This window comes from Danio rerio, chromosome 22 (assembly GCF_049306965.1).
Source record: "Danio rerio strain Tuebingen ecotype United States chromosome 22, GRCz12tu, whole genome shotgun sequence".
NCBI classification, from domain to species: Eukaryota; Metazoa; Chordata; class Actinopteri; order Cypriniformes; family Danionidae; genus Danio; species Danio rerio.
This window is the reverse complement of record NC_133197.1, coordinates 524690-552648: the sequence shown is the minus strand read 5'-3', so window position 1 is coordinate 552648 and position 27959 is coordinate 524690. Positions and strand designations below refer to the sequence as shown.

The following is a 27959-nucleotide window of genomic DNA, read 5'->3' as shown; positions in this document are numbered from 1 at the left end:
CTCTGGATTCATAATTGCTTGTTCTCGTCATTCGTTCTGATCGGATCTTATAAGTAATTGACCCTCTATAAACATCTTTATTTGTTGATGAAAATGTCCGTGCATGGTTTTTATCATTTGAAATTTCCATCAGTGAAATGATGTTATCGAATAATATCGTAAATTATTTGTCAACTGAACGAACACTGACACCACACAATAACAGACAGCATTTCCTCTTCATTTGTGCTGTTTTATTGGTCCGCTGATTCACGGCAGATAAATCAGGCACTTTGGCAAAAACAAAAACATGCAGGAACTCAAACAAATATGACACCAAACACACAGAAAAGCACCTCATTACCTCCGTCAACACATGCCATGAATCCCAGAGAACACTGTATGAACTCCAGGAGATTCACACAAACACAAGACCTTTGACACTGAGATACCATTCATCATTCATCCCTTTCTGAACTATTCTCACCCCCTCAAAAACAAAGAAGTTACCCACCATTACTCTACATGATTTGGAGGAGTTTGATCTCACCCTGTTAGTGTTATTCCCAGTGTGTTCACAGCAGTTTAAACACTCTCATCTGACAGAGTTCTTATCATGGAAAACAGAAGTCTGCACTGCGTACAGTCATAAACAGACTATGGTTTATGGTGTAAAGTCAGAGATCCATCTTCAGATCCACTTTCAGTTGATCGTTTAGTCAGTCTTTGCATTGGGAGAACGTTTAGCTGTAGACGCCAACTTAAAAACAAGCAGAAGATCTGAAGTTCACAGCATGAGATTCATCTTCGGGACTTTCTTTTTTCACTAGCCAACACCATTAAGAGTCCATTAAAACCACAAACATTTCAAAGCACAACAGTCGCCGTCATTCGACAGCTGATCAGATAAAAACCACAAGAGTCTGCAATAAAACGCCACCAAAGAGTCCGCCAAACAGGGCTTCCTGTTCCTTGTCAGAACCCGCTTCCTGCCGGGTCTGAAATCTTACCAGTGTTCATCTGGCTTTGACTTATTTCCTGGAGATCCCGCACTTCAGTCTCCCTGCATCTCAGGTTGCGATTGCTCCCAAGGCTTGTTTGTAAGTCTGCGTGACGTTTTCACAGTCGGTGATTGAAAAAATGCTATCGGACACTCCTGCTCGGTAGGCGATCTCCATCTCCCAGTGTCCCTGAGTCCTGTCTTCCTGCAGGTCCAGGAGATTGTCCGCCGAAACACATCCTCGCATCCTCTGTTTTCCCGACAGTCGCCCCATTGATGCAACAGGGATCTCCCGCTCGGGTAAGTCCAGTCTATCAAAGGACTCCGAGGAGAGGATGCTGTCTTCGCTAACCGCTCCGCTAGGTCGAGGTCGGTTCACCACTGCAGGCGAACACAGTGCGAGCTGATCCAGTGAGCCGAATTCCTGCAGTCCGCCGGAAAACTTGCTGTGGCGTTTGAGGATTCCTTTGCGGTGCGGAACAGGTGATGGGTTCCCAAGGGTTTGGCCAGAGTTCTGTGGAGAGAGGGAACAACAGCTGGACTCGCTTTCCGAAGGTTTCTTTAGGATGCCTTTCGGAGGTGGAGGAAGGACAGCGGCCACTAGTGCATTAGAGCTCTTCTCCTCTAAGGGAGTAAGCTGGGGTTCTGGGGGCGCCTTTAGTTTTAGGCTACCCCTCTTCTTCAGGATGCCTTTAGCGGGCCGCGGAGTCTCCTGCATGCTCTGCGAGATGTTGTTTTCCTTGCGGGACCTGCGTATGGAGCGCTGCCTCTGCACCGGCTCTCCTGTCCGCAGCAGGCAGCGCATCTTAGAGCTGCTCTCCAGCAGGGGGCGAGAGCTGCGCCGCAGCCAGTCCGCGATGCGGGTCGATCCATTGGTTTGGCTCACTACAGCTGCTGGTTCTGAAGCTGGATGTGCAGTTGCAGGGTCACTCTGAGCCAGTAGGGGGAGCTCAAAGCCCCAGTTGACCCACCAGTGGCCGGCAATGTCCTCCAGTGTCGCTCTGCGCTCCGGGTTTACCATTAACATCCAGCGAATCAAACCACACGCATCTGTAGGGGGAGCAAAGAGAGTTAACATTTTTAAAGTTATTTTTTTTAGGTATTTTTGACTTTAGGACAATATGATGACAATATGATGACATTGTAAAGTTGGAGAGATAGTGGCGACCAAATTGCAAAGGTCCATGAGTTGGGATTTGCTACATGATGTAGTATTGAATTAACCTAGAACAGGCATGAGCAGTCCTGCTCCTCGAGGGCTTCCAACCTACTCTAAACAAAGTTCATCCTAAAATAATAATGCTATAACACTTAGTGTTGTCAAAAGAACCAGTACTTCACTACCAAGGTACTACAGAAAAAATGTACACAGTACCAGGTTTCCTGAAGTACAGTGAAAACCCTAATCACCCTTATGTTCAATGCCCTCAGAGCTTTGTTCATCTTCAGACACAAATGGATATATTTTAGATGAATGCGAGAGCTCCCTCATCCTTCATAGTCAGCAAGGGTTCGAGATGCTCAAAGTCCAGAAAAGACCAAAAACACAGTCAAAGCATTCAGTGGTTCAGCTGTACAAAGCTCCATGAGCTATTTTGAGTGTTGTAAAACCATCTGTGTGGGCCTATATCTTCAGCTTCAGGTCAGAATGGCCCATTATTCTGGACAAGGGCTTAATTTGTGCCGGAACACCCGATCCGGCACCTCTGAGATCTGATCTGGTACCTGATTTTACTGATCCCTCTCCTCAACCACCCTCCTGCCCTGTCTGCTGTTCACTTTCAATTTCTTCCGAGACTCCCCAATCCTCTTTACTTTCGTCCGCGACAACCCACTGCCATCCAACACCCCATCCATTTTTCCCCTATCATGCATGACACCTCTCCATCCTTGTGTAACATGCTGGATCTGTTACCCCGGTCTGTTCCGGGAACTCACTGCTCTGGACAGTGTGGTGTTTAGGTGCTGCGCTGCTGACTCTAACGGGAATATGTTGTACTGTCCATAGTAAAAGCACACCCTGATGACCTGTTGTGGAAGAGAAGATATATGCACACAATATCATATCATAGCTCTTGTCACACAGAAGTGTTGTTGGAGCTTGGTATGATTACAGCTGAACACTGAAGACATGTGGAGTGTTCTGAAGATGTTTTTGGTCTTTTCTAGGCTTTGAGCGCGTCAGGACTCTTGCCTTGCTGTCTATGGAAGATGAGGGAGCTCTCGCACTGACATTAAAATATCTTCACTTGTGTTCAGAGCATGAACAGAGGTCTCAGGGGATTGAAATGAACGGGGAGTACTTAATAACAGAACTTATCTGCTAGGTGAACTAATCCTAGAGACGCATGGTAACTTGCTAATATTTCCAGTCTGAGCTGAACTCTGAATTAAAATCTCCCCCCAGAGCCACGCTGGACACCTCTTGCCTACAATGAGGTGATCTGTGGTCAATTTCAGCCAGATGAAGGTCTGTTGGCAGTGCTCCACAGGTGTGTCCGGCACTGTGGCAGCGTGTCAAAGCTTTATGTAACTGTGCAAACGTCAGATGGAGCACACATGAACAGCCTGATCCTGGAGACACACCAACTGTACACACTCTCACACTCTTCCCGACTGAACACTCCTCTTTCAGCTCATCAGCTTGCCAATATGAGCTGAACCCTAAAGACCAGCACAAAAGCTGTACTGCTGGTCAGCCTCCAGGAACAAGGTTGAGAAAAATAGCAAGATTGGCCAACTTTCCTGACTTTATAACTGATCAGCAATGCTGGAGTCCCTCCCACATTCAACACTAAAGGGCCAGTTCATGCAAAAAATGCACATGCCATCACATTTCAGGACTTCTGCTTTCTCTGTAGGGTCCTGAAGGAAGAATATCTTCATTTGTGTTTTGAAGATGAACAGAGGACTCAAGGGAAAGACATTGGCGTTATTAATTAATAGGGATGCACCCAGGGCTTAATTTGTGCCAGAACAAGCCGGATCTGGAACCTCTGAAATTTGACCTGGCACCTAATTTTACAGATACCTCTCCTCACACGCACACTTCCCACACTCGTCCGAAAAAATCCTAACACCACCAATACTGATAGCCGATATATTAGCCGATAAATATAATTTTCCTACATTTTCTGCATGATCGCAAAATCAAACGGCAAACACAAACAGTGAACAACTGATTTTATTTTAAACCTTAACTTGAGGAAAGTTTGAGCGGATTTTTGAACTTTATTAATGAACTGCTCTTGTCCATGGCCAACTTTGTTTTATGTAAATAAAAAAAAAAGACCAAAATAAAAAAACAAAAATAATGTAACAAATAATTTAACGTAAACTCAAATCAAAAATACCAGCAAAGTAGTAAAAAGGTAGGCAGCAAGCATGTGTAGAAGTTCAACCGGTGGTAATAATACATCATTTATCGGCTTAAAGATATCGTCTGAGATTTGTTATCAGACTGATAATGAGAATTAGGGATGTGTACCAAGAACCGGTATGTAACTGCTAAATAGCGTAACACAAATGTGTAACTGCTAAATGGCGTAACATAAATGCGTAACTGCTGAATGGCATAACAAATGCATAACTGCTAAATGCTTAACATAAATGCGTAGCTGCTAAATGGCGTAACAAATGCGTAACTGCTAAATGCGTGACATATATACGCAACTGCTGAATGGCCTAACAAATGCGTAACTGCTAAATGCGTAACATAAATGTGTAACTGCTAAATGTGCAATAAATGTGTAGCTGCTAAATGGCGTAACAAATGCGTTACTGCTAAATGCGTGACATAAATGTGTAACTGCTAAATGTGAATGCGTAACTGCTAAATGTGCAATAAATGTGTAACTGCTAAATGCGTAACATAAATGTGTAGCTGCTAAATGGCGTAACAAATGCGTTACTGCTAAATGCGTGACATATGCGTAACTGCTAAATGGCGTAACAAATGCGTTACTGCTAAATGCGTAACATAAATGTGTAACTGCTAAATGCGTAACATAAATGTGTAGCTGCTAAATGGCGTAACAAATGCGTTACTGCTAAATGCGTGACATAAATGTGTAACTGCTAAATGGCGTAACAAATGCGTTACTGCTAAATGCGTAACATAAATGTGTAACTGCTAAATGCGTAACATAAATGTGTAGCTGCTAAATGGCGTAACAAATGCGTTACTGCTAAATGCGTGACATAAATGTGTAACTGCTAAATGGCGTAACAAATGCGTTACTGCTAAATGCGTAACATAAATGTGTAACTGCTAAATGCGTAACATAAATGTGTAGCTGCTAAATGGCGTAACAAATGCGTAACTTCTAAATGCGTAACATAAATGCGTAGCTGCTAAATGGCGTAACAAATGCGTTACTGCTAAATGCGTGACATAAATGTGTAACTGCTAAATGTAAATGCGTAACTGCTAAATGTGCAATAAATGTGTAACTGCTAAATGCGTAACATAAATGTGTAGCTGCTAAATGTGAATGCGTAACTGCTAAATGTGCAATAAATGTGTAACTGCTAAATGCGTAACATAAATGTGTAACTGCTAAATGTGAATGCGTAACTGCTAAATGTGCAATAAATGTGTAACTGCTAAATGCGTAACAAATGCGTAACTGCTAAATGCGTGACATATGCGTAACTGCTGAATGGCCTAACAAATGCGTTACTGCTAAATGCGTAACATAAATGCGTAGCAAATGGTGTAACTCTTAAATGCGTAACATAATTGCGCTCTGACCTGATGGTTTGGAGGGTTTCCTGTAGCTCCCGCTGCTGATCTGCTGCACCAGTATGCGGTGGTCGTGTCCGTCGAATGGCATGGCTCCGTGCATCAGTGTGTAGAGCAGGACCCCCAGAGACCAGCTGTCCACCTCAGGCCCTCTGTACGGACGGCCGTTCACGATCTCCGGAGACGCGTACAGGGGACTCCCGCAGTACGTCTGCAGCAGTTTATCACCGCGGTACAAGTTGGACAGGCCGAAGTCTGCGATCTGGAACACACACAGCGATTTCCGTCACTTTCAGAGCTCACACATGACAAAATAAACCTGTTTTAGTCTCGAGTCTAGAGCAGATATCTACAAATACTAGTTTTTGTAAGTCAGAATGAGTTTTTGGGGTGGCTCAGTGGAAAACAATTAATGCTACCTGTGTGAACATGAATTAAGAGAGACGTATGACACATGAAATGCATTTGAGTATATTGTAATGCTAGGTGGAAACAATGTTGTGCAAATGAAGGATAGTTTGACAGTGAAGAGTTCACAAATTTAAGAATAAATCACAGATGGAACTCACTTTTATATTGCCGTTGCAGTCCAGCAAGATGTTCTCCAGCTTCAGGTCACGATGGACAATCCCGTTCTGTTAGAGAAAAGCAGAAAATAGATTTTTTAATGAAAATAGCACAATGCTTTTTGGAAGAAAACACGATTAGACATTCACCAATATTCAATATATTATGATAATGAACATGGTATATGAATATACTGAGACTGTGCACACTTCAAAATACAGCAAACTATTCAGTATTGAAGCTTTTACTGTTTTATTTTAGACTTTCGAGATTGCGTTGGCAGTGTTGTTCATAACAGAGTCTGGATGGGTTCATTAGCTTAATAATTCAAACATTCACAGATTCGCATGTTAATCTGGATATACTGGTTGAAGTTTCTGTGGCTGTTTATAGGGATGTATCATTAGAAACTATAGTCTGAACATGCATTAAATATGAAAACAAAAGATTCTCAGTTGATTGCTGTAGCAAAGTAATGCTTTGACTTCTTTTTGTATCCTATTCGCTAAATATTAATAAATAACTCTAATATAAATTATTAAATTGCTCTGTAATGTCCATCATCAATCAGTCATCAGATATGGAAACTAGAAATGCTTTTACATGATATAGTTGATCATGATTGTTTGTATTTAGACTGTAATATTATAGCTTAAATATTTGAGCGTAAACGCTCCCACAGGTTGACAGATGACAGTAAATGTGTTTAAATCTATTACTCTTCCTACATATCAGAAAACAGGGCTAAAATATGTGGTTAGAAGTCTTAGAACTTTCCAACGATATATGGTTTGCCATAATCAGAGTTGCGTTTCCGAAAACCATTTTTAGCAAACTAAGGTCACAAGTTGTGTCGTTACAAACATAGTTTGTTGATTTGGCGTTTCCCAAATCTATCGTGCCAAGGGACATTCGCAAACGGCATCGCAAACTTGTACGCTTGCAACTGCACCTCTAGAGCTGTAGCTAGAAGCAGAGTTCCTGGCTGTGTGCTATTCCCAGTTATTCCCCCTATGCCCCATTCATTTAGATCAGGGGTCACCAAACTTGTTCCTGGAGGTCCGGTTACCTGCAGATTTGAGCTCCAACCTTAATCAACACACCTGAACAAGCTAATCAAGCTCTTACTAGGTGTACTTGAAACACCCAGGCAGGTGTGTTGAGGCAAGTTGGAGCTAAACCCTGCAGGAACACCGGCCCTCCAGGACTGAGATCAGTGACCCCTGATCTAGAATGTTCCAACATTTAAACTTGGAATGATTTAAAAACACAGTAGGCTCATCTCTCTCAGGTGTCATTTGCTTTCAAAGCATTTTTACAGTTCAGTTTTTGCGATCTTCATATTGACAATTGCGTTCCCTTCGTAGTGCACTTTGAAAACATTTACTCCATTTTGAACGCAGCCGTGGCTCATGACGAAAGCTATAGGTGATCTATCATTTAAAAGTGGAATGTAGGCTATGTTACGTGTCCGAAACTTTTGAAAACAAAAATATATATATATATATAGCATGAGTTATTGGTTTTAATTTATAGTGGGTTATTTATTAAGGATCTGTGCTGTATATGACATGAGTCTGCTGGCTAGAACATTTCTGCAGTGGTTTGCATGTGTCAAACTGGAAAAGTAGACTTTTCAAAACAATTACAAATAAATAAACAATACCCTACTTAATAATAATAATAATAATTCATTCATTCATTTTCTTGTCGGCTTAGTCCCTTTATTAATCCGGGGTCGCCACAGCGGAATGAACCGCCAACTTATCCAGCAAATTTTTACGCAGCGGATGCCCTTCCAGCCGCAACCCATCTCTGGGAAACATCCACACACACACACTCATACACTACGGACAATTTAGCCTACCCAATTCACCTGTACCGCATGTCTTTGGACTGTGGGGGAAACCGGAGCACCTGGAGGAAACCCACACAAAGGCAGGGAGAACATGCAAACTCAACACAGAAACACCAACTGAGCTGAGATTTGAACCAGCGACCTTCTTGCTGTGAGGCGACAGCACTGCCTACTGCACCACTGCTTCGCCATAATAATAATAATAAGTATTATTTCTTAATAAATAGCCTACTGTAAATTAGGCCTACAACCATTACTGATTTATATGATTAATATTTGAGATTAGAATACGTGTTAGCTAAGTGATTTCATATGGAATATTCTCATTAATATTTGTAAAGGAAACGTATATGAGTTCTATATGTGTCGTTTCCATATATTTCAGTTAATATGGAGAGTGAGTGCATGTACATTTTTTTTAAATGTGTGTGCAACAATATAATTTGCATAAAATGATGGGGTTTTTCTGTAAAGTAGTTCCTCCAGCCAGTTTAGAGCATCATTACTGGCGTTTTACATTAGAACTAACATAGTTCAAGCGATGGATCTGCCACAGAGAAGCTATGGGTTTTGGGAAACACTCGTCACTACATCGCTCTTTTCCCAAATGATGCATCATACTATGATCGTTCAGCCACGAGTTACGTCATTGTTTGGGAAACACAGCCCAGATTAGGATTTAATTGCAAAGAAGTGATGTAAATGTAGGTGTCCAGGGTTAGAGGTTATTTAGCGTGTTTCTTCAGTGTTTTCAGTCTTTCCCTGAAGGGTGGCGATAAACATTAAAGAGCCGATCCTCCCTATACGCAACCCATACCGCCGAACCACCAGGGGCCGCCCCTCGCTCTTAAATGTGAGTCTGTTCTCTGCTTTGGCTTTGTTTAGACATGAAAACACTTTAAAATAAATATAAAACCGGCAGGATTCCCTTTCCTTTTCATTACAGGTGTCGTCTCCCCTCCTATTCAATCCTAAAACAAAAGTCATATAGCGCAGATAAAGTCTGTGGTTTGTGGTTAAAGTCTACAGTCTATGGTTTGAACAGACATACACAATTAATAATAATAACATCTAAAGATGCCGATTATGACTATTTTTTTTTTTTTTTACGCAACTAATTTCGTCCTAAATGAGCATAAACAGTTAGGAAGCCGTCGACTGCCTTCATCATAACATTAGATGTGTGCATTTATAAAGTGACACCTGTTATTTAATGTAATCAAACGAAAACAAACGAATAAATGAGAGATTCACTCTTTAACGCGATTCTGTTTCTTTGTAATGGCTATTCATGTTAATAAGCTGAACTGTTTACTCGTGTATCTGCTGCTAATGTATACTGTTTATTTTTTCTTTTGTAAATAACAATAAAACACATTACTGACCGTTTAACTGTTCATCTACACTGAAACAGCTCCACAATAACAGATTTAGTCATGTGGTTTTTATTTGGGGGAATTCCTTATAATTTTCACATCCCAATGTTGAGAGTATCACAGACTTTCACTGTCCTCGAACCTTCAAACCTTCAACACAATGTACATCACCTGTCAGCTATATATATCTAGATTCTATTATGCAATTGTAACTCCACAACACACACTTCAACCCTAAACTGACACAGTCTGGGCTGTTTTAAACTCAAGTTACGCTTCCTTTCAGTCTGTTTTCGGATGAAATACACCCCAGGTGACGCAGTAATGGAAAACTCGTAACTTAACACGTTTAATCCTGACATTTTTCCTTGCTATTTGAGAATATACATCTTACTTCCTTAGTAACACACCTCTGTAAGTCACAGCTCCTGGGATATCACGTTAGATGAGCTTTTATATTGGTCACAATAGTGAGAATCAGCGGAGTCGGAGCTGCGCTGGAACTCAATTGTTGACTATTTTAGTACTCAGCGCTACAGTTGTGATTGTTAGCAGATTTAGCTAGCAGGAAGTGTGTAAACTGATCTGGGCTGTGTTTCCCAAACAATGATGGAGCTCGCGGCTGAACTATCATAGTATGATGCACCGTTCGGGAAACGATTGATGTAGTGACTTGAGTGTTTCCCTAAACCGTAGTTTCTGTCGCAGATCCATCACTTGAACAACGTTAGTTATAGCGTAAAACGCCCACAATGACACTCTAAACAGGGTGCAGCCGTAAAGCCATTAACAACACGCTAACACATCATAATTCAGGCATTTTCTTGTCGGCTTAGTCCCTTTATTAATCCTGGGTTGCCACAGCAGAATGAACCGCCAACTTATCCAGCAAGTTTTTACGCAGCGGATGCCCTTCCAGCCGCAACCCATCTCTGGGAAACATCCACACACACACTCATACACTACAGGCAATTTAGCCTACCCAATTCACCTGTAGCGCATGTGTTTGGTCTGTGGGGGAAACCGGAGCACCCGGAGGAAACCCACGCAAACGCAGGGAGAACATGCAAACTCCACACAGAAACACCAACTGAGCCGAGGTTCGAACCAGCGACCTTCTTGCTTTGGGGCAATAGCACTACCTATTGCGCCACTGCGTCGCCACGTAACCTAATCTCATATATAAATCATATGAATCATAATGGCTGTGTTTTACAGTAGGCAGTTGAAGAAATGTAAAGAAATGAAGAAAAGTAGTCCTTACTAACAGAGCAGTGTGATTTGGGGAAAATATTCAGATTTATTATGTTTTGGCAGATGCTGTGATTTGATTTGTAAATTAATTTTGTAGTCAAGCTTCAGCTCAATAATCTGTAATTCCACGACAGCTCCTAAAAACGACCAGGTTTTGTTCGGTGTCTGTGACTTTAAACCCAAATATTCCCAGATCAGCGATGCTTTCTTTTCTTTAATTATTAATTCGCCTATTAATGCTTCTGAAGCAGCAGACTCCTGCTATTAACTGCAACACTTTCAATTGCGATTCTATTTTGATTAATCACACAGCCCTACTTACTACTAATAATTTAAATTATAATTTAAATCATCCCAAATTGAAATGTTGTAAATGAATAGGGCATAGGGGGGATAACTGGGAATAGAACACAACCAATAACTCTGCTTCTAGCTACAGCTGTAGCGGTGCAGAGGATGCAGTTTGCCACTGTTTAATTGTGGGAACGAGGGATTTGGGAAATGCCAAATCAACAAACTATGTTTGTAACAGTGACCTGAGGTGGTAAACAAGGGTTTTCAGAAACGCACTGCAGGTCATAAACGTCTAAACAATCTGTTTTTTTATTTTTGTTTAAGTGTTTAATTCTTGCCCAAAGCAAACACTAGCAACACTATTGTGCATTTATAATTCAATATGTCAGTCATCATGAACTTATTTCACACTAGCAGAATGATTTCTCATTTTAAATCTCAGTCAGAATTATTCGCCCTCCTGCATATTATTTTCCCCCAATTTCTGTGTAACGGAGAGCAGATTTCTTCAGCACACTTCTAATCATAATAGTTTTAATCAATAATCTCCAAAAGCTGATTTATTTCCTCTTCTCCATGATGACAGCACATAATATTAGACTAGATATTCTTCAAGACACTAGTGTACAGCTTACAGTGGCATGTAAAGGCTTCACTAGGGTAATTAGGGTAAAGTTAGGGTAATTAGGCAAGTCATTGTATAACAGTGGTTTGTTCTGGAGACAATCCAACACTAATATTGCTGAAGGGGTGAATAATATTGAGCTTAACATGACTTTAACACTATTAAACACTGCTCCTATTCTAGCCCAAATAAAACACATCACTTTCTCCAGAAGAACAAACATTAGAGGAAACACTGTGAACAACTCCTGCATCTGTTCAACATCATCTGGCAAATATAAAAAAACAGTAATAATAAAGTCACAGGAGGGCGAATAATTCTGACTATATATATATATATTTGTGTTCTGTGTGTGTGTGTGTGTGTGTGTGTGTGTGTGAGCTTGTACTGACACCGTTGAGCTGTTAAAACTCTTTGTCTCTATCAGAGCATCAGTTGTGTGTGTGTGCGTGTGTGTGTGTGTGCGTGTGTGCGTCTGAAGCTCAAGCGTGTCTCTGTGTGTGTTCAGGCATGCGGAGGCTGATGTGTGTGTGTGTGTGTGTGTGTGTGTGTGTTATGCAATCTCTCTGTCTGGCCCTCCTCAGCACACAAAGGGCTTCTGGGAGATTCTGCAGAGCATGAGAAACATTCACATGATGTCCTGCTGATGCTCAGTGCAGAGCTCTCTGAAGATGAGGAGCAACACACACACACACACACACACACACACACACACACACACACACACACACACACACACACAGTCTGTAGTTCTACAGCAATAACACACGTGAAACACTACACAGAGAGCAAACCTTTAGTATACTAGTGTTTGATTGATTGTTGGGCATCACGGTGGGCAGCATGATCGCCTCACAGCAAGAAGGTCTCTGGTTTGAGTCTGGGCTGGGTCAGTTGGTGTTTCTGTGTGGAGTTTGCATGTTCTCCCCGTGTTGGCGTGGGTTTCCTCCGGGTGCTCCGGTTTCCCCCACAGTCCAAACACATGCGCTATAGGGGAACTGATCAACTACACTGGCCATAGTGTATGATTGTGTGTGTAAATGAGTGTGAATGGGTGTTTCCCAGTATTGGGTTGCAGCTGTGTAAAACATATGCTGGATAAGTTGGCGGTTCATTGTTCTGTGGCGGCTCCAGATAAATAAGAGACTAAGCTGAAGGAGAATGACTGAATATTTGAGGTTAGTGTTCGAGTGACTGAAGATATTGCAATATATTACGCCAACCTTTGATGGAGAGCGGCACGGTGGCAAACCTTTAATATACTAGTGTATGATTGATTTTAAAGATGCGTTTTTTAACATTTTTCATTTTGCCGTTGTTCAGTTTGCCGTTTAGTTGTGACTTTTGTAATTTGTATTGTTTTTAAAGACAGTTTTGCTCATTTTTGTGGTGTAATTAACACTAAACAGAACACAGAGAGACATTACAGACAACACTGGGCTTGGACGTTTGCTGTTTTGGCTGTTTTTATCTAGTTTATAGTGAAGTTTATTTCAGGTTTTGTGTTCTTTTAGTAAAAATAACTAAACTGTAAAACAAAAAAAATGAGATTTTTGCCCTTTATTTATACATATATAGTTTATAGATCCATTAGTCTTTAGATTTGAGTAATATTCCTTTATTTAGGTGATTTTGTACTTGAATTAATTAAACATGAAAATGGACAAGAAATTATAAATATATCTATGTGTGTGTGTGTGTGTGTGTGTGTGTGTGTGTCTGACCCTGTGGCAGTAGTGTACAGCAGAGACGATCTGTCTGAAGAAGTGTCTGGCCTGCGTCTCTGCCAGCGGCTGAGAGTCACAGATGTAGTCGAATAAATCTCCTCTGCTGGCCAACTCCATCACGATCACGATCTTATCCTTGTTCTCGAACACTGAAACACACACACACACATGTTGGTTTTAGTAATTTATGAGGACTCTCCACAGGCGTAATGTGTTTTATACAGATAAACACTTCCCCTAAACCAACCCACACACACACACACACACACACACACACACACACACACACACACACACACACACACACACACACACACACACACACACACACAAGCACGCGCGACAGATTCTGAATGACAAAAAAAGTTTGTTAAATATGATTAGGAGGACACAAGACACATCCTCATAAACCACCTTAACGAAAACACCAAGCTTACACACATTTCTGTCCTCGTAAACCACATAATCAAGCACACACACATGCAGACACACATATGCACACACAAACAGATGCACAGACATGCAAAGCACACACAGACACACACACACATGAACTAATGCACTCGCAGACACACACATGCATATACACACATGCACACTCACACAGACACAGAAACACACACACACACACATCTTTAAACCAGTGTGTGTGTTTGCGAGCACAGAAATGTGTGTGTGCTTGCGAGTGCAGTTGTGTGTGTGTGCTTGCGAGTGCAGTTGTGTGTGTGTGTTTGCGAGTGCAGTTGTGTGTGTGTTTGCGATCACAGATGTGAATGAGTGAGTGTGTATGTGTGTGTATTTGTGAGCGCAGACATCAGTGTGTGTGTGTATTTGAGATTGCAGATGCGAGTGTGTGTGTCTGCCAGCGTAGACTGTCTGTGTGTGTGTCTGTGTGTGTGTGAGTCTGTCTGTGTGTGTGTTTGTGTGTGTGTGTCTGTGTGTGTGTAAGTCTGTCTGTGTGTGTGTGTGAGTCTGTCTGTGTGTGTGTGTGTGTGTGTGTGTCTGTGTGTGTGTGTGTGTGTGTGTGTTTGTGTGTGTGTTTGTGTGTGAGTCTGTCTGTGTGTGTGTGTGTGTGTGTGTGTGTGTGTGTGTGTGTGTGAGTCTGTCTGTGTGTGTGTTTGTGTGTGTGAGTCTGTCTGTGTGTGTGTGTGTGTGTGTGTGTGAGTCTGTCTGTGTGTGTGTGTGTCTGTGTGTGTGTGTGTGTGTGTGTGTGTGTGTGTGTCTGTGTGTGTGTGTGTGTGTGTGTCTGTGTGTGTGTTTGTGTGTGTGTGTCTGTGTGTGTGTGAGTCTGTCTGTGTGTGTGTGTGTGTGTGAGTCTGTCTGTGTGTGTGTGTGTGTGTGTGTCTGTGTGTGTGTGAGTCTGTCTGTGTGTGTGTTTGTGTGTGTGTGTCTGTGTGTGTGTAAGTCTGTCTGTGTGTGTGTGTGTGAGTCTGTCTGTGTGTGTGTGTGTGTGTGTGTGTGTGTGTGTGTGTCTGTGTGTGTGTGTGTTTGTGTGTGAGTCTGTCTGTGTGTGTGTGTGTGTGTGTGTGTCTGTGTGTGTGAGTCTGTGTGTGTGTGTGTGTGTGTGTGTGTGTGTGTGTGTGTGTGTCTGTGTGTGTGTGTGTGTGTGTGTGTGTGTGTGTGTCTGTGTGTGTGTTTGTGTGTGTGTGTCTGTGTGTGTGTGAGTCTGTCTGTGTGTGTGTGTGTGAGTCTGTCTGTGTGTGTGTGTGTGAGTCTGTCTGTGTGTGTGTGTGTGTGTCTGTGTGTGTGTGTGTGTGTGTGTGTGTGTCTGTGTGTGTGTGTGTGTGTGTGTGTGTGTGTGTGTGTGTGTGCCTGTGTGTGTGTCTGTGTGTGTGAGTCTGTCTGTGTGTGTGTGAGTCTGTCTGTGTGTGTGTGTGTGTGTGAGTGTGTCTGTGTGTGTCTGTGTGTGTGTGTCTGTGTGTGTGTGTGTGTGTGTGTTACCTTCATAAATGCTGATGATGTGCGGGTGGCTGAGAGACGACATGATCTCGATCTCCCGCCGGATGTGTGTGAGCTCCTGCTCGTCTCTGATCTTCTCCTTACGGATGGATTTAATGGCCACCTGACCGACAAAACACACATCATATAACACACCGTCAGTAATATCACACGTGTTTAATAATTCAACAGCCTATAATTAATTATTCCTTCATCATTAATACAGTAGAATCATTCATTCACTCAATCATCTTCCTTCAGCTTAGTCCCTTTATTCATCAGGGGTCGCCACAGCAGAATGAACCGCCAACTATTCCACTATTCGGCAGACACAAGCCCCGCCCATCACGTGAATCCGCGTCTATTCTGAAGTTCATTTGAAGCTTGAATGAAGCGGATTTAATGCGTGAATGAAGCGAGTAAACTCACGCGGCTATTTACACATGAATAGTGCGATTTATCCGCGCGTTCCGCGTCTGGTGTGAACACAGCATAACCATTTCACAAACGCAGATAATAACATAAAAAACCAGGGAGAAACTAAAAACAAGCACAGAAATCTTGAACTATTGACTGAGCTGAGGTTTTCAAAGATGATAGTGGAAGTAAAGTGTTGAGCTTTACGCTCTGCTGCGAATGATTTCAAGCATCAGAAAACCGAAAAGGGTAGCGGCCAAATGAAGAGCCAACTTTGGGCCTGCCGAGCGTATTAAAACCATCAGAGCGCAGATTTCCACATGTTTCCTGAATGTTAAGAAGGGACTGTAAATATAGTGGAGTTTCCCCAGAAGAGTTTTGCTAATGAACAGAACCAATGAATTAGTCAACGTGATTGAAGAGAAGGAAAATTCAAAATAGAGAATACAGCAGACAGTGCTGAGAATTAAACAGTAACACAAACAACTGCTGCACGATAGACAACATCCAGAGTGTGGAGGAGAGTTAATGAAGCTGATCTGTAGAGGAAGTCCCCATAATCCAGAATTGGTGATGCTGTTCATCTGGCAATGCTGTTTTGAAGAGTGCGTATAGGAAGATCTGTATTTATTTGATATTAATTATAGATCATGTTGGCAATATCAGCCTAATTTAGAGATGTCATTCATGTCTCCTGTTTTTAAACTTGCCGGATCAGTATTTCAGTAGAAAGTCTAGATAATAATCAGTAGAGCTGTGAATCATTCATCTTGCATAACCCTGCCGGAATGAAAGTGATATTTTCACACTAATCATTTACGCATAAACAATACTTCCTGCTTACTGTAAACGTGCCGTCACCGACTGACAGATAACAATAATGACATTATCATCACACACAGCAGTGATGCGCGCGCGTGTGCGTGTGTGTGTGTGTGTGTTAGGGCGGCACGATAGATAATAACAAAAGGGTATACACATGAAATTCAACACCTATTAAGAGCTAGTATTTCCATACTTTTGAAGACCTCATCACCAGTTTCCATAACATGTGACACATAATAACTGATATTATGTAGTATTTACTCCATTCTGACTGTCATTTTACCCGACTACCCCTTCATAAGAGAAACTGAAAATGATCATTAGACTAGGGCTGAGCGCTAAACCGTTTGAGCAGTAGCAATAGTCGCATGGCAGGATTAGATTATTTATTGAAGATTAAAACATAAATATTATTTTAATCATATAATGTGTGTAATGACAGTGGTGTGATCTAGGTATTACAACACTGAGGTGGTTTATGAGGACATCCTTTTGTCCTTGTAATGTAAAATGAAGTCATACTAATGGGGGTCTTTTGTCATTCAGAAGTCTTCACAGGTTTCAGTGTGTTTACAGTGTACAATATATTACGACTATGGTACAAACCACTAAAACTAACCTGTGTGTGTGTGTGTGTGTGTGTGTGTGTGTGTGTGTGTGTGTGTGTGTGTGTGTGTGTGTGTGTGCGTGTTTGTCCATCTGCTGGCCCTGGTGACCCGTAGAGACGCGTCTGACGCTCTCAAACCGCCTGAGGAATGTTAAACATGCCTGACGACACACACACACACACACACACACAAAAGACACAAAGACAACAAACACAAGCCTTCATATGCAACCCTGTTCACTGACGTCAGAACAGCACGACCCCTCCACAATCAGCACTGCTCCCTCAAAAACACACACAGACACACACACACACACACACACACACACACACACACACACACACACACACTTGGGTAGTTATGGATTGTATGTGATCTGAATCAAGTAATCTATGAGTAACCTAAAAATCTACAAAAGTCATCTAAAAGCAAACTACAAGAGCACAAAAGTAATCTAAATATAATCTACAGATGAGCACAAATATAATGTAAAAGTAATCTACAAAAGGGCACAAAAGTAATCCTAATGTAATCTACAAAAGAGCACAAAAGTAATCTATATGTAATATACAAAAGTAATTTACAAGAAGAGCACAAAATCTATATTTATCTATATGCAATCTAAAAAGTAATCTACAAAAGTAATCTAAAAGAAGTTTAAGGGCACAAAAGTAATCTAAATGTAATCTAAAGAAGAGCACAAATGTAAAGCAAGTAATCTACAAAAGAGCACCAAAGTAATCTATTTATAACCTTAAAGTAATCTACAAAATTCATCTAAAAGCAAACTACAAAAGGGGAACAAAATTAATCTATATGTAATCTACAAAAGAGCACAATAGTAATCTAAATGTAATCTACAGAAGTGCACAAATGTAATCCAAAAGTAATTTACAAATGGGCACACATGTCATGTAAAAATAATCTACAAAAGGGCACAAAAGTAGTCTATATGTAACCTAAAAGTAAACTACAAAGAAGCACAAGTAATCTCTATGTAATCTACAAAATATTATAAATGTAATGTAAGTGTAATATAAAAGTAATCCAAAAGTACTCAGATTACATCAACATAACTAAACATGATATTATATTACAGACTTCACATTGCAGTTTAATTAGAATAGTTACTGATTATAAGTATTCCACCCAGCACACACACACACACACACACACACACACACACACACACACACACACACACAGGCTCAGGAATCTCACACCCGCTCAGGCCCGTCACCGGCAGAGCAAACGTTAAAGCTGAACGCCTTCAGCCTTTCAGAGCTACAAAAACAACCGACATTCCAGAGCCTTAAAGCCAAAACACTGACCTGAAGAACCTGAAAAATCACTCCTGAATTACAATACACACACACACACACACACACAGACCAGCGGACACTTCCCAGAAAACACCAAAGAGACTCTGTTCACGATGAAAATCCCTCTAAACACACAAAACTAAACAAAAGATCTCTAAAATAACACAAACAGAACCAAGTTTATTCCTGAAAACACTAAAGAAACCTGATTCTCCCTAAAAGACAACAAAGAAATATCTCTAAACAACAAAACACAGAGAATACTTGTGAAAAATAAACAAAGATACTTAATTTGTGAGAGTGCAAGGTAAATAAAAAACATCAAAATAATAATAAATGAAGAAGAGTCTTCCTGAAAAACTAAAACACTTTTGATGTTGTATTTTGTAAATGGAATAAAGTAGAAATTAAGAAAAAACAAAACAAGATAATGGCTAAAAGCATGACACTTAAATATAAAATATCTTTATGACAATAATTCAGAATATTACAAATATAATAGTTACAATAAAAGCCATTTCTCCAAGTAAAATCCCATCAGACTTTTACATATAAATGATGATAAATTTTGCCTTTTTACTGCAAAACTGTGGGAAATATTAGAAAAGGTATAGAAATAAGACAGGAGTGAGTAATTGAATATTGAGAGTGATATTGCTGCTGTGAAAGTGTGAATCAGCTGCATGAGTAAGAGCTCGGAGTAAACAGTGAGTGTCTGCGCTGTGAGTTATAAACAGCTCATCAGACTGCTCTTATCAGCAGAAGAGGAAACACCCCATATTTCCCTCGCCAGCATGAGGGAAAACCCACAGAGAATCACACAAACACTGACTATAGAGAACTGAAAACACACACTTCCCTATCTGTGTCACTCAAATACTGCAGAAACACAATCATGTCAAATCAGGTAAAGAGAAAACTGCGTTCCTGCGTCTCCTCAATCACAGCATAATGACATGACAGTAATAATAACAGCATTATTAACGGCATTAATAACAGCATTATTGGCAGCATTGATAACGGCATTAATAACTGCATTATTCCCGCCATTAATAACAGCATTATAGACGGCATTAATAGCAGCAATAATAATAACATTATTGAAGGCATTAATAACAGCATTATTGACCCCATTAATATTGGCAATATTAACGGAAATAATAACGGACATTAATGACAGCATTATTAACGGCATTATTGACTGCATTAATTACGGAATTAATAATGCATTATTAACGGCATTAATAATAGCATAATTGACAGCATAAATAACGGCATTATTAACAGCATTATTGACTGCATTAATAATAGAATTATTGACAGCATGAACAACGGCATTATTGACTGCATTAATAAGGAATTAATACCGGCATTAATAACAGCATTTTGAACTGCATTATTGACGGCTTTAATAACGGAATTAATAATGGCACTATTAACGGCATTAATGACAGCATTATTAACAGCATTAATAACAGAATTATTGACAGCATTATTATCAGCAATAACAATGGAATTAATGACGGCATTATTGACGGCATTAATATCGCAATTAATAAGGGAATTAATAATGGCATTAATAACGGAATTAAAAACAGCATTATTGATGGCATTAATAACGGTATGATGGCATTTTAATGGCATTATTAACAGCATTATTAGCTGCATTATTGATGGCATTAATATCAGCATTAATAACGGAATGACGGTATTATTAATGGCATTAATAACAGCATCAATAATGGAATTAATGACGCTTTATCAATGGCTTTATCAATGGCATTAATAACAGAATTAATGATAGCATTAATAACAGCATTGATAACAACATTAAAGACAGCATTATTAACGGCATTTATAATGCATTACTAACTGCATTAATAATGGAATTAATAACGGCATTATTAACAACATCAATTATGGCATTATTAACTGCATTAATAGCGACTTTACTAACAGCTTTATTAACGGCATTAATAGTTACATTAATAACGGCATCAATAACGACATTATTAATGGCATTAATAACAGCATTATTAACGGCATTAATAGCTTCATTAATAACGGCATTATTAACAGCATTAATAGCGACATTAATAACAACATTAATAGAGACATTAATAACAGCATTAATGACGGAATTAATATCGACATTAATAACAACATAAATAGCGACATTGATAACGGCATTAATAACAACATTAATAATGGCATTATTAACGGCAGTAATAGTGACATTAATAACGACTTTAATAACAGCATAAATGACGGAATTAATAGCGACATTAATGGCCACATTAATAACGGCATTAATAGCAACATTAATAACGGCAGCAATAGTGACATAAATAACGGCAGTAATAGCGACATAAAGAATGGCATTATTAACGGCAGTAATAACAGCAGTAATATCGACATTATTAACGGCATTAATAGCAACATTAATAACGGCAGCAATAGTGACTTAAATAACGGCAGTAATAGCGACATAAAGAATGGCATTATTAACGGCAGTAATAACAGCAGTAATATCGACATTAATAACGGCATTAATAGCAACATTAATAACGGCAGCAATAGTGACTTAAATAACGGCAGTAATAGCGACATAAAGAATGGCATTATTAACGGCAGTAATAACAGCAGTAATATCGACATTATTAACGGCATTAATAGCAACATTAATAACGGCAGCAATAGTGACTTAAATAACGGCAGTAATAGCGACATAAAGAATGGCATTATTAACGGCAGTAATAACAGCAGTAATATCGACATTATTAACGGCATTAATAGCAACATTAATAATGGCATAATTAGCGACACTAATAGCGACATTAATAACGGCAATATTAACAGCATTAATAGTGACATTAATAATAGCATTAACAGCATAATAATAGCATTAATAGCGACATTAATAACAGCATTACACCACAATATCATCCGTCTGTTAGTCAATATTTCTGCGTTTCTGAATCACTGCTGAGATTCTGCAAATATGACATCACTTCCTGCCAGTTACGATTACAATACACACTGATTTCACACACAGACACACATGCAAAAGACACACACATACAAAGGCTGCAGACGACTGTCCTTACAATACATTAGATGAATAACAAAACACACACACACACACTCCACCCAGCACTTGCATGCACAAAAGCGCACACAAAATCTCTCTCTCACACACACACACACAGTGTCACACTCAGTTACACAAATACACTCACACATACACACATGTCTGAGTAGAGTGTTGATTAGTTGTGTGTGTACAGTTATGGAGAGGTCTTCTTCAGATGATCAGTTGTGTTGATTTATTAGACATGAGTTTGAGGAGGATAATTCCACCTGTTTTATTCTATATAAATGTGAGAATAGTTCAATAAAATATCCTGTAGAATCACTGCCATTTACAGCATTTATAATCAGATCTGTTCTTCTGCACACACTGATTGTGCAACTCTTCTGACGGTGAAACATGGGTGCCGTCTGAAAGTCAAGAGTCTAAAGGCAAAAATAAAAAATGTGTGTGTGTGCGTGCCATGCTGATCAAAGACATTGTATCTGTGGGGCGAGAGACAATAGAGGTATGCGTGAGAGAGAGTGTGTGTGTGTGTGTGTGTGTGTGTGTGAGAGAGAATGAACTGCCGGCGGGAGAATCTAGATATAGAGGAGGGCGGATCCTCAGAACAGGTTTAGTGTTTACACACACTTGAACAACACACACACACACACTCACAGAACACACATAAACACACTCTACACACAGGCTGACATACATAAAACAGTATCACACACACATACGTGGTTACAAAATACACACACTTTCTCTGACACACACACACACACACACATTCAAAAGTAATCACAAAAACACTCTCTCTGTGCAAAAACACGTACACACACACACACACACACACACAAGGACACATTCATACACACTCTCACAGCTTTTAACACATTAACACTCTCATTCACACACACATACTGAAACACTTTACAGTCACACACACACACATCGATACTTTCACATACAAACACTCTCACACACACAAACACACACACACAGCCAATTTAACACATTAACACACTCTATGAGTCTCTCTTACACACACACACACACTGAAACGTTGCAGGAACAATGACAAACTCACAAGAATGAGGAAAAGCTTTATTTCTTCATATTGATGAACAAAGCCTTCAGCGTGTGATGACCTGTGTGCTGCAGTGTGTGTTAACCTGATCATGTTCAGAGAACACCTTTCAGTTCTGCTCAGTGCTAGTGAATGGTCAAAACAATAGTGAATAAGACTGATCGATACTTCAGAAGTTTGCACGACTGATGTGTGATTAGAGAAGGACTGTGGTATTATTAAAGATAAACGGTTGTTTAAGCCTCTAATTTAATGTTTTAAAGAACTAAATATAATGTCAGTAATTCAGCTCAACAGACATGTCAAAATGAATGAAACAACACTTCTTCTGTCCTTAATAACACACACACACTGATTAAACTACACGTCAGTAAATGCTGGGATGTTGGAACTGAACGTTGGGTCAAATCTGGACAAACCAACCGTTGGGTTTGAAAGGGTCATTTCAGTTTAAATAATGTGTCTTTGTCTATATTTGACATTAGCCGCTTTTCCACTATGGTGCTGAATCGTTCTTTAAGCAGAAGTGCTCCATTCCGTGCCACACCGGGCCGGACAGCACGGTACGGTCTCATTTTCCGCTGTCGTGCTGCGACAAAGCTCTTTGAAACATTGCACAAACTGCATCAGTAGTTGCCTTGGTAACACAATGTAAACGGCTCCCTTTGATCAATTAAACTTTAATAATAGCCGAAACTAGTTTTATCATGTTTATAAAAACGTAAGCAACCGCGTGACCAAGCACCGTTATCCCGCTTTATCAAATAGATGCGCTAAATATACATGTCACAGCAGCTTATTTATTTAGAGGTCATATGTTGCGCAGCTCTGGCTAAGTTTTATTTAAAGGGAAAATGACCAAAATGTGACGCGATGATTGAACATGATTGGAGGGGAAATAAATAATATATTTAAAATCTCTGAACATAACAGAAAGATAAAATAATAGTGCATTTGTGTTATCCGCTTGTGAAGTGGTGACGTGTTTGTGACGTATGTATACTGTTTCCGGGTCCAAGCCGCCATTCATTTGAGTGGAGAAATCATTCGTTTATGATCACGTTTTATTCCTATCACGCATTAAAGTTAATTTTACATAAAGTCATAGTGTACACAACAATCTCTGGGCTTGCTGCATAACAAATACCAAACATGTAACAATTTATTTTAAAAAATCACTTTCTGGCCATCAGATATCAGGCATGGACATATATACTGCCATCGTGATTTTCGAAAGCCTTAAATCGCTTTGTAAACGTTTATTATTACCGTTTCATGAGTCTCCCCATTCAGTTGAATAGAGCGCTTGGACCCGGAGGCCGCTTCGCGTGACGTCACACTTAACAAGCGGACAGTGGCAGAAGTATATTTTTGGACAGGCCTTGTCAAAAGTGAGCGGGCACTTTCACTATAAAAGATAGAGCACTTAAATTATTTCATTTTTAACAATCAATTAAATTACACAGCGGCTTTACATCAAAAGATTATAATGATAAAATAACGAATGCAGCAAGTGAAATAATAAACGAATATGAAACAACACGTAAATATCAGGATCTAAAGCAAATAAAGCACTATTATATTTAGCAAAATGCTGCTCTTTTATCTTTGTATTTTTATCATTTTATTTTTGCTATTTTAATTATTTTTGTCTTCACAATAAACTAACAAGCTGTAGACAAATTCTTACTCTAGCCATGAATAAAACAATAGGCTATTGGATTATTCCACGATAGTGGAAAAGCAGCTATCGGTTTACAATAAAGAGTTAAAAGGCAAAGAATAAAGACTTCAGATGACAATAAAGGAGTGTGTTGGACAAACTGTGACACTTCAATAGTATTTTAATGTGGTTAGTAAACTAGTATTTTCAACTAGAGGTTTAAGTCAAAGAATAAAGATTTCGCATGACAATTCATTATTTTCATTCAAGTAACCCAAGGTTAAATATGAACCAAACCAACTGTTGGGTTTAAAAGTGTCATTTAAATTTAGATAACATGTACATATATGACCAATCATTGGTTTACAACAAAACATGTTTAGAATAAAAGCTTGTGGTTTAATAAAAGCGAGATAAATGTGATTGCCTTTGCTTCGCTTTAGCTAGAAGATTGATATTGCTGAAATGATAGGAAAACTTCCTCCACTCTTTAAGCAATGGCGTATGGAACTCCAACACCACCTGACCTTAGAAAAATACGATATACTGTAGGAGGCTGTACTGATGTTTCTTCTCATCTGGCAACCTGTTTTAGATCACATAAAGGAGATGGACCCCTCAGTCATTTTAGAGGAGTAGAACCTGTTCTTGTATTTTTTTTTTCTGTTTTCTTTTTTTTCTTTTCTTCCCTTATATGCAGTTAAATTCAGAATTATTCGCCCCCTTTGATTTTTTTTTTTTTAATATTTCCCAAATGGTGTTGAAAGATTCAGGAAATGTTCACAGCGTGTCTGATAATATTTGTTCTTCTGAAGAAAGTCTTATTTGTTTTATTTCGGCTAGAATAAAAGCAGTTTTTTATTTTTTAAACGGCATTTTAAGGTCAAATATTATTCGCCCCATTAAGCTGTATTTTTTCGATAGTCTCCAGAACAAACCATAGTTATACAATAACTTGCCTGATTACTGTATAGAAGTGTCTTGAAGAATATCTAGTCTAATAATATTAACTGTATTCATGGCAAAGAGAAAATAAATCAGTGATTAGAGATGAGTTATTAACACTGTTATGATTATAAATGTGCTGAAGAAATCTGATATTCAGTAAACAGAAATTGGGAAAAAAGATAAACGGAGGGGAGCGAATAATTCTGACTTCAACTGTATATGAGAGTAAAATATGTTTTACTTAATATTATTATTTATTTGTATTTTATCTTAAAATGTTTTATTTATTTTTATAGAACCTAAATGTAAATGTGTGTGACGGGTTTTGTTTGTTGAAATAAAATACTTTTGAATAAAAAAGAATAATAATGTGTGGTTTAAGGCAAAGAATAATGACTTCAGATGACAATTAATGATTATATTGATGAAACTGAGACACTTAAATAGTATTTAATTGTGTTCATGTTTGCAATACATGTTGTAAAAGCCAATGTTTGGTCAAATATGAACTAAACTAACCACTGAGTTCATTCATTCATTTCCTTCGGCTCAGGCCCTTTATTCATCAGGGGTCACCAGAGCGGAATGAACCGCCAACAATTCCAGCATATGTTTTACACAGCAGAAGCCCTTCCAGCCGCAACCCAGTACTGGAAAACACCCATACACACTCATACAGTACAGCCAATTTAGTTCATCAATTACCCTATAGCACGTGTGTTTGGACTGTGGAGGAAACCCACGTCAATATGGGGGGAACATGCAAACTCCACACAGAAACACCGACTGACCCAACCAAGACTCCAACCAGCGACCTTCTTGCTGTGAGGCCACAGTGCTAACCACTGAGCTACTGTGTCTCCTCACCATTGGGTTAAAAAGTGTCATTTAAATTTAACTGAAAAAGTTAATCCAATGATTACAACAACCCAGCATTTTATAGAGTTAAAAGAGATGAATAATACTGTCAAACATGTAAAGACTAATGGTTTAAGTCAAAGAATGAAGATTTCACATGACAATAAATGAGTATTTTGAAGAAACTGAGACACTTAAACAGTATTTTTATTCCACTTTAATATAAGTGTTGCAAGTAACCCAATGTTTGGTCAAATATGGACAAAAACTAACCGTTCAGTTTAAAAATGTCATTTAAATTAAACTAACGGTTACAACAACCCAGCATTTTATACAGCGCAAATAGGATGAATAACTGTAAAAACTAGTGGTTTAAGTCAAAGAATGAATCTTTACATGACAATTAATGAGTATTTTGATGAAGACTGGGACACTTAAATAGCATTTTCATTCTATTTTAATGAGTGTTGTAAGTAACCCAATGTTTGGTCGAATACAGACAAAATCAACCGTTGGGTTTAAAAGTGTCATTTAAATTTTTTTTTTTTTTTTTTTTACAGTGTAAATAAGATGAATACTGTCAAATGTGTACAGAATAGTGGTTTAAGTCAAAGAATAATTATTTCACTTCACAATTAATAAGTATTTAGATGAATCGGAGATAAATAGTATTTTCCTTCTGGTTTTCATATGGACAAAATCAACCGTTGGGTTTAAAAGTGTCATTTAAATTTAACAGAATTTTTGAATCCAACGGTTGGATTAACGACAAAAACCGACCATTTTATACAGTGTAAATAAGGTGTCAAATCTGTGCAAGTCAAAGAATAAGGATTTCACATGACAGTTAATAAGCATTTAGAAAACACCTAGACACGTAACGTTAAATAGAATGTAACGTGTTCTTTAAAATATGACGATAAATATAAACTCTAACTGACATTAGTCTGAAGGAAAACCCGGAAAAAATATAGATTTTTTTACTCAGGTAATATATAATAAATACTATGAAACACATTTAACGCGGTGTTAATGTGAAACACATTTAATGCGCGAAATTAGCTGATTTTATATTGGCGCATTCGGGCAGTGATAACTTGTGGCATGCTGTCTATTGTTTACCATCGTCTCTTACTATTCGGTCTGAAAGTACAGGTAAGACTCGAAGCAGACTGTGAACACTATATGATCGGCTGCTAATATGATTATCAATTTGCAAAAAAATATTTTAGTGAAATTAGATTATTTTAAGGAGAAAGTCCGAATGTGTGAATGTAAAGTAACTTTACCTCAGTGTTGTGTATGTGGTGTTTATTGCTCACCGCTGTGCCGGACCGGTCCATGGCCTTCTTGACCCGGCCATAAGTGCCCTTTCCGAGGGTCTCCAGGAACTCGTAGCGGTGTTTGAGGTTGTGTTTGTGGTGGTGTCTCTTCACCGCCTGCCGTTTTACGGGCGCCTCCGGGGCACCGACACTCTCCATGAGCCGCTGCCGTCGCGAACACACCGGCGCGCAGCAGCATCTGAGACACTAGTACAGTGGGGGCGTGGTGCTGACCGTAAGTGCCCGCCCCTCCCCTTATTGTGTATCTACAGGTGGGCGTGTCTCTTATTTTTTGTCTCTGACTTTATTGAAGTGAAGCGCGTTTATAATAATTAACAAAGATCACAAATATCGTCTAGTTTATCTGATAAGGCGCTTGTGTTGACTTTAAAGTGTGCGGCTGTAAAACTTTCCCATTTCTTTATTCAGTTTGACTAATTAAAGTGAAAGTGCAGTAGTAGGTGTGTA

The 27959-nt window shown here is 39.3% G+C and overlaps 1 protein-coding gene across 1 annotated transcript; it reads right to left on the bottom strand.

Moving 5' to 3' along the window:
• Nucleotides 1-211: 211 nt before the first annotated feature.
• Nucleotides 212-27675, bottom strand: nuak2 (NUAK family, SNF1-like kinase, 2). The gene is made up of 6 exons (XM_683672.11): nt 27492-27675; nt 15366-15486; nt 13422-13573; nt 6293-6358; nt 5733-5985; nt 212-2029 (listed from the first exon to the last, which is right to left on the bottom strand). Exons 1-6 carry the CDS (start codon nt 27648-27650, stop codon nt 1050-1052), a joined length of 1731 nt encoding a protein of 576 aa, XP_688764.3. The 5' UTR covers nt 27651-27675; the 3' UTR covers nt 212-1049.
• Nucleotides 27676-27959: the final 284 nt, after the last annotated feature.

Coding starts and splice junctions, on each gene's coding strand:
- nuak2 (XM_683672.11), bottom strand. CDS start 27,650: ATGGAGAGTGTCGGTGCCCCGGAGGCGCCCGTAAAACGGCAGGCGGTG. Junction 13,574..15,365: donor CATCATCAGCATTTATGAAG/GTAACACACACA, acceptor TGTGTGTTTCAG/TGTTCGAGAACAAGGATAAG. Junction 2,030..5,732: donor GAAACCCTCCAAACCATCAG/GTCAGAGCGCAA, acceptor CTCCCCCTACAG/ATGCGTGTGGTTTGATTCGC.